The following is a 19463-nucleotide window of genomic DNA, read 5'->3' on the forward strand; positions in this document are numbered from 1 at the left end:
TGAGATTGTCTATTGGTAGATTCATAGGAACGTTTAATTTTTGTAAAATATAAAATGATGTACTATGGTGTGAATGCTTTTGTTAGTTCAAATAAAATAGACAGTCTGAATAAGTACTCAGGCAGTAGGATTTATGATTTTTGAATTTAAACTTTTAGTATACATGTCTAGTCCATATGTTACACCAGAGCTTCTTGTCCTGTACTCAGCTGTCTGATGAATATTCCTGGTTTAAAAGCAAACTTTATTCTCCCTTTAAATGCCATCTGTCCCCGAAGGGTAGTTCTGGACTCTTGTTTCTCCTTACCTCTGTGAATAGTCAGGTGTCTGTGATTTTACTCTCTCTTAGAAACCTTTAGTGCATGCAGTTTAATCTCCTGCAGCCGGCATGAGCTTTCTCCTCAGCACTGTCTCACAGCAGCTGATGGTCAGTGCATGCCAGATTCTGCTTGCCAAGGAAGTCTTGCTGGTGTATGTATCTGCTCAAACATACTATGCCTCAATGGCAGTTTCTTTCTCTTATTATCTAAATGCCTGCCTTTCCTAAAGAGCTTTCTAAATATCCTATGAGGCCCCTCCCCCACTCACTGCCTGCCTTCTACCATCCTTTCTCCAGCCAAAGGAGGTGACTTAGCAGTTACTTCTGCCATCAGCATGGTAATACAAACCTGATTTGTGTGTTGCCTTGTCTCCTCATTACCCTGGTTGAATCTGGAAGCAGGATGCTGAAGTGTAATGAAGTGGGGAGCTGTGTGTTGAGGAGACCTAGGATTTGGCTGTGGAAGGGGATGGCTACAGTCTGGGAGCTTAAGATGATGAGGTCAGAAGGGGGCTCAGAGGAGGATAGCTTGCGTCTTCTCTAAGACAGTATAAGGCTGGACTCTAGTGGGATCACTGTAGAGTTCTCAGTGACAGAAAGATACCAGTTGCTGAAGAAGACTCAAGCATTCCTTACCTAACTTTGTGATCAAAGGTCAGTGTTTCTTACGAAATGTCACATGCACATGTTGGTAAAATGGGATGGACACATTAATACTTATGCTTTGTATCCGTGTCCTTTGTGACATTCACTTTTCAGAAAGTGAACACTCAAATATAATTTGAATATGTTAAGTTGCATATTTATGTGACTATAATGTTCATTTTTAGATATAATATGTTTATATATAATAAATATGAATAGACAAAATCCAGGTCTCAAATACATTTAGGCAAAAGAACTTTCATTCTTCCCAATATAGATGTGTACAGTCTTCCTTTTTTTTCCAGAAAATTATCACTGTCCAACATAGCTTCACAATCCTCCTTTGCGGTTCTTGAGGTTTCCACTGTAGGAGATGGGACACTGTAGGTGTGTCTCTCGGTGTTGTGTGCATGCCAAACCCATACTTCTCCAGACTTCTGGCTCTGTGTTTCTTTCTCACACTAAATGGCATGTGTATTTAAAGAAGCCTCGAGTACTTACTTCAGCCTTTTGTAAAGTGGAATTTAGACAGAACTATAAGTATTTTGTATAACAATTTGTCATGTGGGAAAAATCTATGCTGTCATTGGTTTTAGTGTAGTGTTGTGTCTCTTAGTTGTGACACGGAGTTGGAAGCATTTCAGTTTATTGTGATTATGAAAGTGTGAGTTAGTGTCAAACGTTTTACCAAGTCTCATGTAAACTTTGCTATAGAAAATATTAAAAGTTTATAGACTCAAGCAACATACTTTTCTTTGATACAGATTTGTAAATCTGTAGCTTTGGTATTCATGTGTAAATGAGTTTATCATTAAAGATATTGAATTTTCTTCAAAGAGGAGTTTTTTCGTTAACAGAGTCTGACATTTGACCCAGGCATTATATAAGTCAGTTTCCTATTTCCTAAGCAATACTGCAAGAGGTGCTTTTTAGAAGTATAGTTGATGCCCATGCTGTCTTTATGAAGATTAAAGGAGTTGACTAATAGCCAACAATGTCTCCCCAGAAGCAGAATTAAAGGCTCATAATAACTAACTTTAAGTAAGAGCCTACGTTTAGTTCATTTGAACTTTATAATCTTTATAATTCTGCAGATGGGCTGTAAGTTTCACTGTGATGCCGAAAACCTGGAACTTCTCTCTCGTGTTGGCTCTCATGTGGTTAAGTGTGCATAGTGAAGGGATCTTCTGAAGCAGTCCATGTGCCTATGGGAGAATGGAGGGTTACGGCAGGACTATTCACATCCTTTCAGCATTTGCCTGAAAGTGAATCTGGGTGAATTTGTCAAATTCTTATAGCCAACCTGAGACTCCCCAAAACAAATGACGACATGGGCAAACTTTTGTTGAGCGTGAGCAGTTCAAACTCTGAAATCCTAGTATCCAGCCTGGAGAGTAGTGAGCAGCTCTCGGGTGGAAGATGGTCACTTCAGTTGGGTAGATGTTGTGAATTCTATTTTCCTGTTGAGGAAATTGAGGCTTGTGGGGGCGAGAAATGTATGGAAGTCATAGAACTGGTGGGAAGTAAGTGGGGATTTGACTCCATATATTTCTAGGCCCAGAGTCTGTATTTGTGGTTACAGTAGGCAATTCTTTAACACAGTAAGGATATATCCTAATGTTTCCTGAGGGGCTTCTGTGTGTGCCTACACGTGTGTACTTATATGTGTCCACTCACCACCATCTTTAATCTTATCATCTCCTTTATTCACTGATGCTGTTTTTCGTTTCTTATGTGTCTAATGCTTTATTCATTTTTTCTTTAAGTGTCAACCCATAGAAGTTGATTTCTATTTTACTTTTTTGTTTGTGAAGTATTGTGATGGATATATGTGATGTCCTAGCGCTTGGAAAAGTAAGGCAGAGGGTCAGGAGCTCCAAGAACAGCCTGACTATATAGTTTTTAGACTCTATTAAGAGTCAGAACAGAGCAGCACAAATTGTTTGCTTATGAGTAATTGCTAATCCAGAGAATATACTTAATTCTTCTATGATGTTACATTATATATTTTTAACTTTTGCTTGATAATTTATAACACTAGTCAAGAAATCATATACCAACCATAATCTACATACTCAAAGATAACTTCAGTAAAAGTAAATTTAATAAAATAATATGTAGTCATTTAAGAAGACTGCAGGGGAGGAGGAAGCAGAAATGGACAGATAGAACTCAACAGGTATTGATTTTTAATATTTAATATTAGTTTCCCTAAAAATGCCAAGCCCAGAGAACATGGATTATACAGTCTATCCATGCCTGTGCACAACTATAGTCTGAGTAGACAAGACCTCCTGCCTCCATGCGAGGAATGGAGCTTACAGGATGGAAGCCAGTGTGGTTAGGAAAGGAAACCAGGTAGACACATGGAAACAGTGGTTTCTGCTGCTCGGTCCTGTTGTGTAAATATAGCCTGTTATCTCTGGGTAAGGGTTGTGTGCTGCATAGTTTCTGTTGTCAGTTTGATACAACCTAGTCACTTGGGAAGAGAGAACCTCGATTGAATTGCCCAGATCAAGTTGACCCGTGGCCGTATTTGTTAGAGATCATCTTGATTGATGGTAGATGAGGGAAGGCCCAACCCTCTGTGGGCAGCCCCATCTGTAGGCCGGTGGGTGTGGGCTACTTATACAAAACCTAGCTGAGGATGAACCAGTGGGAGAAGCAGAAGAGCAAGCCATAGGCAGTATTCCTCTATGGTCTTTGCTTTGGGTCTTGGCTGCGTTCTTGTTCTGATTCTCCTGAGTGATGGAATATGACCTACAAGTATAATGTATAGAAAAACTTTCTTCTCCTGAGTTGCTTTTGCCAGTGTTTTATCATAGGAATCAGAGAGAAGCCTAGAAGAGAGCTGATAAAAGATGCCACAGCAGCCTTCAGTATGTCTTGGCAGTCAGTGTTGTGACAAGTGGTCTCAGTTTCATTTGTCAGCTTGTCCCTCATGGATGTCTAGATCTGTAGAGCCTTCCCTCACTCACTGTGATCAGGATAGACAGTGTAGTAGCTGGATAGATCAGGATAGATCACTCATTGGGAGGATAGACAGTGTAGTAGCTGGACCTTGGGTCCATGTGTGGGGTTCCATTGTTCTTTCCTGGAACACAGAAACCTTTTGCTTCTCCCTAGCATGCCGTCTGCATGAACTTATCCTTATGGAGACTGGAATCTGGGAGCTCTGTCTGTGAGATGAGCAGTGCTCCCTTACTGTGTTTCTGAGTCAGTGATAGAAGGGATCTTGTCATTGGGGTTGTACCAGTTGTCCCTAAGTCGTTCCCTTTGTGATCGTTACTCTCTTGGTTTCAGTGCACACATTTAACCCTCCTTTCCCTCTCCCCAGCCTCAGTCCAGCCTGGCTAGAAGCTGAACGATGTACTTTTCTTGTTTGTGTGTTCTTATCATAGTTACCCATTTGTGACCAGCTGTGTGTAGGACAGCAGCTGCAGGGTAAGGAAGCTGAATGCTACACTTTTTTTTTTCTGAGTGAAAAAATAGAGCTATTTGCTAACACAGCACTTGAGGTGCCATTACAGAGTCTCACTGGCCCCTCACATCAATGCACCATGCAGCTGGAACATCAGTAATAGTGGAGCATGCTTTGGTGGCTCTTTAATGAGAGCAGTGACTATCACCAGTGTTAGGACATAGACACATACATACAACTTCTTGGTGATGGTTTGGATCCTCGTTGCCAGAGTTCATGGTGTAGTAAAATCTGAGGGCTCCTTTCAAAAGATGCTGTTGTTAATACTTTTTAGTGGTGGGTCATGTCCTGTTGCATTTCAGTAGATTGACAGGCAATTTATTTCATACGTAACAACAAACATTTTGTTCTTTCTGTGTGGGAATAAGATTGTGGGTTTTTTTTTTTTTTTTTTTTTTTTTTTTGGTTTTTCGAGACAGGGTTTCTCTTTATAGCCCTGGCTGTCCTGGAACTCACTCTGTAGACCAGGCTGGCCTCGAACTCAGAAATCCGCCTGCCTCTGCCTCCCAAGTGCTGGGATTAAAGGCGTGCGCCACCACCGCCCGGCTAGATTGTGGGTTTTTTGTTTGTTTGTTTGTTTGTTTGTTTTTGTTTGTTTGTTTTTTCGGGACAGGGTTTCTCTGTGTAGCCCTGGCTGTCCTGGAACTCACTCTGTAGACCAGGCTGGCCTTGAACTCAGAAATCCACCTGCCTCTGCCTCCCAAGTGCTGGGATTAAAGGCGTGCGCCACCACTGCCTGGCAAAATTGTGTTTAAATGAAGGTGTTGCAATACATTGGGTGAGAGACAACATCAGACTTCTTGCTGTACATAAAGTCAGTTGTTTGAATCAATGTGTTGTTTTTCCAAAAATGTACTTGTTCTCCATTAGGAAGGTGAATGTCTTTCCTATGACTTAACAATAATGTGGGAAAACACAAAGTACAATTTTTTGATAATTTGCGGGAACTGTTTGCTTCACAGTTTGAAAGATTTACTATCCTTATGTGGTTCCAAGACTGGAATTCTTTTTTCTCTTCTTCCCTTTCTTCCTTCTCTCTCTCTCTCTCTCTCTCTCTCTCCTTCCCTCCCTCCCTCTCTCTCTCCCTCTCTCCCTCCCTCCCCCCTCCCTCCCTCCCTTCCTCCTTCCCTTTCTTTTTCTCTTTTGTTTCTTTAAGATGTTTTTGTTTTATTTTTGGTTGGCTTTCTCAAAGAATAGAAATGAGAGGCAGATGGAAGGATGTTACATTCCAAGGATGTTAAAATTGTGTTTTCTAAATTCATAAGAGAAAGAGAAGGGGGTGGCGCAGGCATTATCTCTTCACTGGTCTGAGTCGTAGTGACAGGAGTGAAGGATGTGAAGAAGTTGGCTTTAGAGGTTGATGGGATTGTTTGGATCAGGGCATGTGCACTTCTGAGCCAGCAGTTTACAATTCACGTTTTATCCTTAAGTAAGAAGAAACTGGGAACAAGTTATTTCACTGTCTGAGGAGTGATTTGTGAAGCAGGTCTGTGTAATAATGTTATATATAGATAAATTGGCCCTTATCATTATTGTATCAAAGATTTAACATTCCATCACATACACACACACACACACACACACACACACACACACACACGAGAGCACATGCGCACACACGCACACCCAGGAGAATGCTAACAAGTGAGAGCTGTGTAACTAGGTATGAGATGTGAGGTATGGGCAGTAAACTGTTCCATTTTATTTTAGAGACATGGGACAGTTTCTATGCATAACTAATTTTTCTTTTCTCCCGCAGAACTGGCTAGATCCTGCAAAAGAAATAAAGAGACAGCTGAGAAGTGAGTATTTAAGAACCATACTTAAATTAGTCCATATTATTTCTGGGTCTAATAAAAACCTGTGGGGATAAATACTACAATTGTAACATAGAATGGGTGCTGGTTCTGTTTTGCATGCTGAAACCAACAGCAGTGTAAGACACTTGTGAAAGTGACTTTAACTGGATATGGTGCCAGTTGCTTGTAGTCCTAACACTCAAGAGGCCAAGGCAGGGATCCTGAACTCTAGGCTGCACAGTGCAACCCTACCTCAAACAACAACAGAACTCAGAGTCTTGTGACTACAGATGGCTCAGAGCCTTCTCTTTGAGGAAGCAATAGACCTATTCTTAAGTGTCTGTGTAGTCTACTTGTATGAGATAGCAGCCTGGCTTTTAAAAAATATATTGGGCTTTCTTGGGGTGACATTTATGTTGTATGTATATGTTGTATATATCTGAATGTATGTATGTGTGCACATGTGTGTGTGTGTGCACATGTGAGCACATGCCAGAAGTCAATCTTTGGTGTCTTCCTTGATTACTCTTCACCTTATTTTCTGAGATAACAATTTCTCACTTGAACCTGGAGCCCATCAATTTGACTAGATCGCAAGGCCATTGAACTTACCAATCTTCCTGGCTCTACAGTGTCTACCTCGCCTCTCTGGAGTTCAAGTGCATTCCCCTGCTGTACCCTGCTAAAGATGGAGTTCAGGCCTCATGCTTGTGCCCACTGAGCCCTCTCAGCAGCCTCAAATGGCACCTTTTGTTTGAGATGGTTTGCTCTGTCGTACCTAATACATTATTCATTTTAATTTGGAACTGTACTTTTATTTGTTTTTGTTTTGATGTTTGTTTGTTTTTGAGTTTTGTTTTTTGAGACAGGGTTTCTTGGTGGTCTAGCCCTGGCTGTCCTGGCACTTACTTTGTAGATCAGGCTAATTTGTGTTCATTTCTAGTTTTTAGAAACATTTTATTGTTAATGTCTAAGTGATACCAAAGTATACAAAACAAAGCCACCCAAACCTGGTATTTTGTAAATAACTTAGATTTTATAATTACAGACCTTCCCTGGCTGTTCACTTTTAATGTGAAATTTTATCCTCCGGATCCTTCTCAGTTGACTGAAGATATCACCAGGTAACTTGTACTTACATTTTGAATTGCATCTTTGCTTATTACTGTTACTTATTTCTGTGTTCTGTGCGTGTGGTTGTAACTGTAGGACTGGAAGAGCAATAAAAGGAAGTGTGGGATAAAATTTGCCTGCTTCTCAGTGTGTGCACCACATGCATGCCTAGGATCCACAGGAAGAAGAGGGAGATGAGTTCCAGGCAGGTCTGAGCCAGTGTGTAGGTCCTATGAAGCCAGTCTCTGTCCCCTGTAAGAGCAGTAAGTGCTGATAACAGCTGAGCCATCTCTCAGTTAACATATATTATTGTGTATGTCAGAGAGTATGTAGAGTGGATATGTGGAAATAAAAGGGTAACTTTGTAGAGTTTATTTCCTTCCACCTCTGTGGATTCTAGGGATTGAACTCAGGTTATTCAGTACGTGTCTTTGGGCTCCAAGTGCCTGTAGCTGCTGAGCCCCCACAGGATCCTTGAGCAGCTGTCAAAACAAACCAAACTTACATGTTCGCTCAAAACTGGATCTTGTTCCGAATAGCTTCAAGTATTGCCACTGTCAAGACTTCAATTTACTCTTCTTTGGTTCTTTTTTTATATTCAAGTAATAAAACACTTAAAGAAAAATATTGATGACAACTTTACGTCGTATGGTGACAGGCACTTACCTTCAGTGTTTCAGACTTTAATGCGAAAGTATTTTTTTAAATAGTTTACCCTGTGTATACCTGTGTGTGCGCACAAAAGCATGCAGAATGTAGAGGTCAGTAGTCACCCTCAAACGTTTCTCAGGAACTTTCTACCTCGGCTTTTTAGAAAAGATTTATTTTTGTTTATTTTATGTATATGAGTATTTTATCTGCATGTACACCTGCATGACAGAAGAGGGCATCAAATGCCATTACAGATGTTTGTGAGCCACCATGTGGTTGCTAGGAATTGAACTCAGGACCTTTGGAAGAGCAGCCAGTGCTCTTAACGGCTGAGCCATCTCTCTAACTGTACCTTGGCTTTTGCTGTTGTTTTGCTTTGCTTTTAACATTTTGTTTTGAAAATATGTGGGTATGTACATGTGAGTACAGGTCCCCCTAGAGACTAGAAGAGGAATCTGATTTGATTACAGGCAGTTATGAGCCACCTGATCTAGATGCGTGGAACTGACCTTCAGTCTTCTACAAGACAGTATGTGCTCTTAACCACTGAGCAATCTCTGCAGCCCCACCTTGCTCTTAGAGATGTGATTTGTCTCTGAGCTTGGGACTCGCTGTGTGGACTAGATGGGCTGGTGGGCAAGCCCCAGAGTCTCCTGTCCTGCTGCAGCACACACCACCTTACCTGGGTTTGCATGTGGGTGCTGGACCTCAAACTCAGCTGCTTCTGCTTGCACAGTCATCATTTTGCTATTTGAGTTCTCCCTGGCCCCTGTAAATTTGTCTTAAAAGCCTGTGCATGTGGCAGTAGTCCTAGAAACCATGAGAAAAAGCCATAGTGCAAGAAACCCCATAAACGTAGTCAATATGTTAAAGTCTTGTACTTTCTGGTATCTTTATAGAAGACTAAACTCTTTAGTAAGTAATCATCTGTTAAAGACTTTGTGTATCATGGTCGTCTTTGAGCACCTTCAATGATCTCAAAAGTAATATGTGACTACAAAGAATTTGTATGATCTTACCCAACACACTTACATTGAGTTACTCAAGGTTATTTATTATGAGGAAAAAATGTGACAAGTGTCAACAATCAATTCAAACTTTATGATGTCTCTCTATTTTGTTTGCACTTGCAAACACATTTATACATATGAAGGTCACTGCATTTTCTTTGTATTTTTTAGTTAATCATGTATCCAACAACTTTGCTGAAAATGTTTATCAGCTCTAGGAATTGTCTTTTGGAAATTTTGGCCCACTTATGCATACTACTGTATTATTTGCAAATAAAGATAATTTTATTTCCTCCTTAAAAAAAAAAAAAAGTCATACGGACTGATGACTCTTCTTTCTTACCCGCCCCAGCCCCACACAGTAAAAGAAACAGCAGTAGAATTTATGTAGCCAGTGCTAGTTGTTACATTTTCATCTCTCCTGAGATTATGTGGGCCATATGAACATAGTCTTAAGTTGCAAATAGAGGATTCAGTTTAGAAGCAAGAGCATTTGCTGATCTTGAGTTGACAGGGTCTTTTATAGTAACCAAGGAAGGCTGTGGACTGTTGAGTTCATGGACATCTTAGACCCCTTTAGACTGTGTGATAGGATGCCATAACGTTGTGAAGAGTTAGTGCAAATAATGATTTCTATGCAGTCTTTGATGATTACTCACATAGCCTGGGAAGACTGTAGTGTTTGTACTTTAGAAAACAAGATAGTCTTAGAGGAGAATCGACTGCGGATCCTGTACGTTTGGTGCGTCTGCTGGGCCGGTTTGGTTGTCAGTGTTTAATACTCACATGAACTTGAAATGATGGAGATTCATTGCTGAGAATGTCAGGTGTGGTTTGCTCTCACCTCCTTGCCTGATGCTCTGGCTGAGTACCAGTGCACTCCTGTGCTCACTGACCACCACTTCCATTTTAACCATGCTTTGATTCAATTAGCTCCAGCTAGCAAAGAATTAATAGTATTGTAACTGCACAGTGACTTTCTTGGGCACAGTCTTTGGTGTGTTGGCATGTAGGGCAAAGCTCCTCTGCAGAAGTGCCTTTTAACAATGAATGTCATGAACTTCGGTACAGTGCTCTCTGGTATATACACTCTTCCCTTTCCTTGCAGTAATTTCCTTGAGGAGTAATAATCCTATGGTAATTTTGACTTTATTACACAGACCTCTGCTTAATTTTCTCAGCGTGTAGCAGGACTAGCTCCTCAAGACCTGTAGAAATTCCAACTGAAATATTCATTGTAATTTGACATTATGGGGGTCAGCAGGCTTTCGGGGAGGCATGCAACACTATTCAGACTGAAGTCTCATACCATGTAAAGCTGAGTACCAGCACTCCCACTGAGGACAGACATTTTGGTAGCAATCATTTACTGTCAAAGAAAACAGCCGGGCCCTTCTGCCCCTGCCTGGTCCTCTGGGCTGGAGCAGACACAGAGTTGGTCTGCTCCTGTCCTGTTGAGAAACTGAATCCTGAGTCATCCAGGAGCCACTGCACTCAGAGCAGCTGAAACTGAATCCTGAGTCATCGAGGACCCACTGCACTCAGAGTAGAAGGATTTCCAGATCCAAGAGGTGGCCTGAGTCCCAGGAGTTCTTCCACCCAGGAGATTAGGAGCATAAGACCACAGAGACCTCTGGACCCTGAGGAGCTCTGCAATAAGCAAGATAACTGGAAATGCAGACTCCAGTTTTACACAGTGAGGGCAGGTACCACTAGAGTTAACCAGATGGCGAAAGGCAAGCGCAAGAACATAAGCAACGGAAACCAAAGTTTCTTGGCATCATCAGTGCCCAGTTCTCCCAATATAGCAAGCCCTGAACACCCCATCACACCTGAAAAGCAGGATTCAGAATTAAAATCACTTCTCATGATGATGATAGAGGATTATAAGAAGGAATTAAGTAACTCCCTTAAAGAAATACAGGAGAGTACAAGTAAACAGATAGAAGCCCTTAAAGAGGAATCACAGAAATCCCTTAAAGAAATGGAAGAAAAGACAAAGAAGGAATTAAACAAAAACATTCAGGATCTGAAACTAGAAATATAAACAATAAAGAAAGTTCAAAGGGAGACAACCATGGAGATAGAAAACCTAAGAAAGAGATCAGGAGTCACAGACGCAAGCATCACCAACCAAATACAAGAGATAGAAGAGAGAATCTCAAATGCAGAAGATACGGTGGAAAATATTGACACAGTTGTCAAAGAAAATGCAAAATGCAAAAAACTCCTAACTCAAAACATCCAGGAAATCCAGGACACAATGAGAAGACCAAACCTAAGGATAATAGGTATAGATGAGAATGAAGATTCCCAACTTAAAGGGCCAGTAAATATCTTCAACAAAATTATTGAGGAAAACTTCCCTAACCTAAAGAACAAGATGCCCATAAACATACAAGAAGCCTACAGAACACCAAATAGACTAGACCAGAAAAGAAATACCTCCCGTCACATAATAATCAAAACATCAGATGCACAAAACAAAGAAAAAATACTAAAAGCAGTAAGGGAAAAAGGTCAAGTAACATATAAAGGCAGACCTATAAGAATTACACCAGACTTTTCACCAGAGACTATAAAAGCCAGAAGAGCCTGGACTGACATCATACAGACACTAAGAGAAAACAATTGCCAGCCCAGATTACTATACCCAGCAAAACTCTCAATCACTATAGATGGTGAAACCAAGATATTCCATGACAAAACCAAATTTGCACAATATCTTCCCACAAACCCAGCACTTCAAAGGATAATTGATGGAAAATGCCAACACAAGGAGGGAAACTACAACCTAGAAAAAGCAAGTAAGTAATCTTCCAACAACCCCAAAAGAAGATACAAACATAACTTTACCTCTAATAACAAAAATAACAGGAAGCAACAATCATTTTTCCTTAATATCTCTTAACATCAATGGTCTCAATTCCCCAATAAAAAGATTCAGACTATCAGACTGGATACACAAACAAGACCCAGAATTTTGCTGCATACAAGAAACGCACCTCAGTGACAAAGACAGACACTACCTCAGAATAAAAGGGTGGAAAACAATTTTTCAAGCCAGTGGTCCCAAGAAACAAGCTGGAGTAGCCATTCTAATATCAAATAAAATCGACTTTCATCCAAAATTAATCAAAAAAGATAAGGAAGGACACTTCATACTCATCAAAGGAAAAATCTACCAAGGTGAACTCTCAATTCTGAACATCTATGCTCCAAATGCAAGGGCACCTACATACATAAAAGAAACTTTACTAAAGCTCAAAACACACATTACGCCTCACACAATAATAGTGGGGGATTTCAACACCCCACTGTCAGCAATGGACAGATCATGGAAACAGAAACTAAACAGAGACACTTTGAAATTAACAGAAGTTATGAACCAAATGGACTTAACAGACATCTATAGAACATTTCATCCTAAAACAAAAGAATATACCTTTTTCTCAGCACCTCATGGTACCTTCTCCAAAATAGACCATATAATTGGTCACAAAACAAGCCTCTACAGATACAAAAAGATTGAAATAATCCCTTGCATCCTATCAGATCACCACGGACTAAGACTGGTCTTTAATAATGACAAAACCAATGGGAAACCCACGTGCACATGGAAACTGAACAACTCTCTACTCAATGATGACTTGGTCAAGGAAGAAATAAAGAAAGAAATAAAAGACTTTTTAGAATTCAATGAAAATGAGGACACATCATACCAAAACTTGTGGGACTCCATGAAGGCAGTGCTAAGAGGAAAGCTCATAGCTCTAAGTGCCTACAAAAAGAAACTGGAAAGAGCACACACTAACAAGTTGACTGCACAACTAAAAGCTCTAGAACAAAAAGAAGCAAATACACCCAGGAGGAGTAGAAGGCAGGAAATAATCAAACTCAGGGCTGAAATCAACCAAATAGAAACAGAAAGAACAATACAAAATATCAATAAAACCAGGAGTTGGTTCTTTGAGAAAATCAACAAGATAGATAAACCCTTAGCCAGATTAACCAGAGGGCACAGAGACAGTATCCAAATTAATAAAATCAGAACTGAAAAGGGAGACATAACAACAGAAACTGAAGAAATTCAAAAAATCATCAGATCCTACTACAAAGGCCTATACTCAACAAAACTGGAAAACCTGGATGAAATGGACAATTTCCTAGACAGATACCAGGTACCGAAGTTAAACCAGGAGCAGATAAACCATCTAAATAGTCCCATAACCCCTCAGGAAATAGCAGCAGTCATCAAAAGCCTCCCCACTAAAAAAAGCCCAGGACCAGATGGTTTTAGTGCTGAATTCTATCAGACCTTCAAGGAAGACCTAATACCAATTCTCTTCAAACTATTCCACAAAATAGAGACAGAAGGAACACTACCCAATTCGTTCTATGAAGCTACAATTACACTCATACCCAAACCCCACAAGGACCCGACAAAGAAAGAGAACTTCAGACCAATCTCCCTCATGAACATCGATGCAAAAATACTCAATAAAATTCTAGCAAACCGAATCCAAGACCACATCAAAACAATCATCCATCATGATCAAGTAGGTTTTATCCCAGGAATGCAGGGATGGTTCAATATTCGGAAATCCATCAATGTAATCCACTATATAAACAAACTTAAAGAAAAAAACCACATGATCATCTCACTAGATGCTGAGAAAGCATTTGACAAAATTCAACATCCCTTCATGATAAAAGTCTTGGAAAGATCAGGAATTCAAGGCCCCTACCTAAACATAGTAAAAGCAATTTACAGCAAACCAGTAGCCAACATCAAGCTAAATGGAGAGAAACTTGAAGCAATCCCACTAAGATCAGGGACTAGACAAGGTTGCCCACTCTCCCCCTACCTATTCAATATAGTACTGGAAGTCTTAGCCAGAGCAATTAGACAGCAAAAAGAAGTCAAAGGGATACAAATAGGAAAGGAAGAAGTCAAAATATCGCTATTTGCAGATGATATGATAGTATACTTAAGTGACCCCCAAACTTCCACCAGAGAACTCCTAAACCTGATAAACAACTTCAGCAAAGTGGCTGGTTATAAAATCAACTCAAACAAATCAGTAGCCTTCCTCTACATGAAAGATAAACAGACTGAAAAAGAAATTAGGGAAATGACACCCTTCACAATAGTTGCAAATAATATAAAATACCTTGATGTGAATCTAACCAAGCAAGTGAAAGACCTGTATGACAAGAACTTCAAGTCTCTGAAGAAAGAAATTGAAGAAGATCTCAGAAGATGGAAAGATCTCCCATGCTCATGGATTGGCAGGATTAATATAATAAAAATGGCCATCTTGCCAAAAGCAATCTACAGATTCAATGCAATCCCAATTAAAATCCCAACTCAATTCTTCACAGAGTTAGAAAAGGAAATTCTCAAATTCATATGGAATAACAAAAAACCCAGGATAGCGAAAACTATTCTCAGCAATAAAAACTTCTGGAGGAATCACCATCCCTGACCTCAAGCTGTACTACAGAGCAATAGTGATAAAAACTACCTGGTATTGGTACAGAGACAGGCAGGAAGATCAATGGAATAGAATTGAAGACCCAGAAATGAACCCACACTCCTATGGTCACTTGATCTTTGACAAAGGAGCTAAAACTGTCCAGTGGAAAAAGGACAGCATTTTCAACAAATGGTGCTGGTTCAACTGGAAGACAACATGTAGAAGAATGAAAATTGATCCATTCTTATCCCCTTGTACAAAGCTCAAGTCTAAGTGGATAAAGGACCTCCACATAAAACCAGATACACTGAAACTAATAGAAGAGAAGGTGGGGAAAAGCCACACACTTGGGCACAGGGGAAAAGTTCCTGAACAGAACTCCAATGGCATATGCTCTAAGATCGAGAATTGACAAATGGGACTTCATAAAATTGCAAAGTTTCTGTAAGGCAAAGGACACTGTCAATAGGACAAAACGACAACCAACAAGTTGGGAAAAGATCTTTACCAATCCTTCATCTGATAGAGGGCTAATATCCAATATATACAAAGAACTCAAGAAATTAGACTCCAGACAACCAAATTACCCTATTAAAAAATGGGGTATAGAGCTTAACAAAGAATTTTCAACGGAAGAAACTCGAATGGCCGAGAAGCACCTAAAGAAATGTTCAGCATCCTTAGTCGTCAGGGAAATGCAAATCAAAACAACCCTGAGATTCCATCTCACACCAGTCAGAATGGCTAAGATTAAAAACTCAGGTGATAGTAGATGCTGGCGAGGGTGTGGAGAAAGAGGAACACTCCTCCATTGTTGGTGGGACTGCAAGATGGTGCAACCACTTTGGAAATCAGTGTGGCGGTTCCTCAGAAAATTGGACATAGCATTACCCGAGGATCCAGCTATACCACTCCTAGGCATATACCCAGAAGATGCTCGAACATATAACAAGGACATATGCTCAACTATGTTCATAGCAGCCTTATTTATAATAGCCAGGAGCTGGAAAGAACCCAGATGTCCTTCAACTGAGGAATGGATTCAAAAAATGTGGTATATTTACACAATGGAGTATTACTCAGCTATTAAAAACAATGAATTCGAGAGGTTCCTAGGTAAATGGATGGAACTAGAAATTATCATCCTGAGTGAGGTAAACCAATCACAAAAGAAGACACATGGTATTCACTCACTGATTATTGGATATTAGCCTAGAACCTTGAAATGCCCAAGATGCAACTCACAGGCCACATGAAGCCCATAAAGAAGGAAGACCAAGTGAGGGTGATTCGGTCCTTCTTAGAAGGAGCAACAAAATACTCAAGGGAGCAAATATGGAGACAAAGTGAGGGACAGAAACTGAAGGAGGGGCCGTCTCAAGACCACTCCACCTGAGTATCTATCCCATGTGCAATCACCAAAGGTAGATGCTGATGTGGAAGACAGGAAGTGCATGCTGATAAGAGCCTGATAATGGATATCTCCTCAGAGGCCTTCAAGAGTCAGACATATTCAGAGGCAGATGCTCACAACTAGCCATTGAACTGATCATGGGGTTCTCAATAGAGGAGTTAGAGTGAAGACTGAAGGAGCTGAAAGGACTTATGGCACCATGAGGAGAGCAACAATACCAACCAACCACAGCTCCCAGGGTCTAAACCACCAGCCTTGGAGCACTTAGGGGGGGATCCAGGGCTTCAGCTGAATATGTAAAAGTGGAGGGCCCTGCTGGGCATAGGTGGAAGAAGAGAACCTTGACCTCATGAAGGCTGGATGCCCCAGGGGGTGGGAATTTTGAGGGTGGGGAGGTGGGAATGGGGGGGGTAGATAGAGGTTACATCCACAGAGAAGAAGGAGGAGGGGTGAGGGGATTGGGGGTTCCGAGGGGGTGGTGGGGGATGGGGTAAGGGGAAAACATAGGAAATGTAAATAAATCATCCAATAAAAAAAAAAAAGAAAACAGCCGGGAAATTCAGAAAGTTCTTAGCAGTTTTTTTTTTTTTTTTAATTGTTCTGACTTGGCTGAGAACGGGAAGGCTGGCATGCAAGGCTGAGGGACAAGTGAGGGAGCTGCAGGTGCAGGAAACCTATTAGGGCTATGGTTGGTGCTCAGCAGCCTGGGGTCTAGCTTACAGTTAAGTTCTCCAGAGCAGTGCTCTTATATTTGTGTGGTTCTAGAAGTCAAAGGAACACAACCTTCCTTAAGAAGAGGATTTCTGAAATGCATGAAAATACTCAGACGATAGCATCAATGAGAAGATCCTTTAACGAAAAAAATCTAGAGCAATTGTCAATGCTTGTGTGAGTCCTTTGATAAGTGTGGGGCATTGGTGATCCCAGCATTCCTGTCTCCTGTGGGATTGACCTCATAGAAACTTGGGTACAGTTAAGATGAACTAGAACTCTGGTTGCTCAACAGCCTTGAGGCCTTCCCAGAGACTATGCCCTCCCCTACCTGAAGACAGGGAGCAAGAAAAGGGGGAGACTTACAGCTCTTAAGACTCACAGTGGGTCTTACAGTGTGGATGGAGGTCATCCTTCATCCACAGGAGAAGGTCATCATGAAGGGTAACCCTGAAAAGATCTTCTAAATGAGGTCACTGCTGTTCATCTAAGGGTCACTGGTAACTTTAGCAAATGGTAAATTGGAGAGCAGAGATTAGGTTTTAATATATGTCCCTAGAAGGGGTTGATAATGGAGCTAAAAAGAAAAAAAAAGCTCCATAGAAAAGAAATCACATTTCATTTTAGTTTGGTAAAAAAATGACAATCCTTCTATGATGGTGTACTGAGACAATTAGATCATTGACTACAGGTAGCTGTTGCTATTACAGCTATCAATTAGTGACTCCCAGGCTCCATGCCAGCTGGTTATTTATGCACCAAATGTTTACTCTCACCCTCGAAGGCATCTCATTGCAAAGGCCACAGAGCCCAGGGAAGTAAGCTAACCTGCGAGGGACTCCAGATGAGTTGCATGACTCCAGAGCGCCCGTGTTTCTATGGAACTGAGCTAGCGATCTTGGACAAATGAGCAGACAAGCAAAGGTGTCAAAGGAGATTTAATAGGACTGTTATTCTTAAAAGCATTTCAGGAAAAGAAGAAATTAGTATGAAAGGGTAGAAGTAGGCAACAGTGAGTGACTAGATTTTTTTTTCTTTTTTTCTTTTTTTTTTTTTTGGGTAAATGATTCTTGTCAAAATGTCTGTTGTCTTAGTTAACTTTTAGATGTAGTTTTAGAAATCAGCCAACAGTTTAGGAGCTCAGGGATCAGGCGAAAATTTCATGTTATGGAACAGCTATTTTTGCTATGAATATAAGTAGTCCCAACTATGTGTATTTGTTTGCAATGGAATGCTAAAATGTAAGGTTAACAAATACTTCTCTCCCTCCCCCTCACAGATACTTCTTGTGCCTTCAACTGAGGCAGGACATCGCCTCTGGCCGCCTGCCCTGCTCCTTTGTGACTCACGCCCTCTTGGGATCCTACACCCTGCAGGCTGAGCATGGGGACTATGACCCAGAGGAGTATGAGAGTATTGATCTTGGTGACTTCCAGTTTGCCCCGGTCCACACCAAGGAGCTGGAGGAAAAGGTGGCAGAACTGCATAAAACTCACAGGTCTGTGGATGAGCTGGCGGGAGGCAGTCACCATGGCAGGCAGACATAGGCAGAGGGCTTGCTCAGCATTGAGAAGCAGGTTTTAGCCTGTCTACTGGCTCTTTTTCCTTTTTAGTGTAATATGGGGATTGTGTTCTTGATAGACTCCTGCATCAGAATAGTGCATATTCCCATACGACACTTCTCCCTCACTCTAGCAAGAAGCAGACTTGTGTGCATTCTGGTTTGACATTACATTTCTCCTACCTCTTAGTTTAAAATATAAAGTATTACTATATTTTATAAGAAAGCCAGGGAGATAGTGAGGATAGATGATATCAAAACACACTGTATTCATGTTTGAGGTTTTTCAAAATAATACTTTTTAAAAAGCTAAGCAGGTATTGGAGCATCAAGATTTGAATTAGAAGTGCAGGTAGTAATGGATGGTGGACAGCTGAACTGCACAGCTGGCCCCACGAGCCACAGCGCATGTCCCTTTGTTTAGGTGAGGAGTGCTTAAAGTACTTGAATTATGTACACTTTTGAATACTTTCATATTTCTGTCAAATGGAGTTTTATATGAGTTTTTAAATATTTCTCTTAAGCTACAAAATATTTATATATTAAGGCCATAATTTTAATGGAATATTGACCAAAATCATTTGAATAACTTTCAGAGATTTAAAATTCTTAAGGGGCATTATACATTAACTTATTGTTTAAAAAAAATTAAAAGAGCAACATTTGATCCTCCCACACATCCCATATTGAAATTCTATTCAACAGATGCTTATTTTGTCACCCAGATTTGAATTGGTAGGTATAAAATGGTGTGTTGGAAATGAAGACTTTTGGGGCAGAGATCGGTTTGCCAGTTGCTTAAGTTTGGCTGGAGAAATAGACAGGAATAAAAATATATTTCTGTAGGCAGAATACTATGCTGTTTGTCATACTTAGAAAATTAAATACAAGTAATTCTGATCAATCCTAGCAAAATCAAATGAACAAATAAGAATTTACCAGTTTTAAAAAGGTGAAGTCACAGTTTATTCTCTCCCGGTCGGCTTATGTTACAACCATATTGCTCGGGCTATTCTCCATGGTGAGAACAACGAAGAGTGTCATTTTAAGGACAAAGTGGTAAAGGGGAAAGCCCACCTTCTTGAGTGCACAGGCTGAGACTCACTGATCTTAGAGGCAGCAGTAGAGGCAGAGCTGCATCTTGTCTCCTGCTCTTCTACAGCGTGCCACAGTTACCCCCTGACTGTGAGCCTGGAGAGTCCTGCCACAGTTACCCCCTGACTGTGAGCCTGGAGAGTCCTGCCACAGTTACCCCTGACTGTGAGCCTGGAGAGTCCTG

General features: G+C 40.7%; 1 protein-coding gene across 8 annotated transcripts in view; it reads left to right on the top strand.

The window, feature by feature from the left end:
* The window catches only part of Epb41l2 (erythrocyte membrane protein band 4.1 like 2), a 167582-nt gene that overhangs the window by 100167 nt on the left and 47952 nt on the right, over positions 1-19463 (top strand). For all 8 annotated transcript variants that reach the window (XM_028766450.1, XM_028766451.1, XM_028766453.1 and 5 more), the window contains exons 5-7: positions 6205-6247; positions 7293-7368; positions 17903-18121. In XM_028766450.1, coding sequence (XP_028622283.1) covers positions 6205-6247; positions 7293-7368; positions 17903-18121 — 338 coding nt within the window. The remainder of the gene's footprint in view (positions 1-6204; positions 6248-7292; positions 7369-17902; positions 18122-19463) is intronic.

This window comes from Grammomys surdaster, unplaced genomic scaffold (assembly GCF_004785775.1).
Source record: "Grammomys surdaster isolate TR1022 unplaced genomic scaffold, NIH_TR_1.0 168, whole genome shotgun sequence".
Lineage (NCBI taxonomy): Eukaryota > Metazoa > Chordata > Mammalia > Rodentia > Muridae > Grammomys > Grammomys surdaster.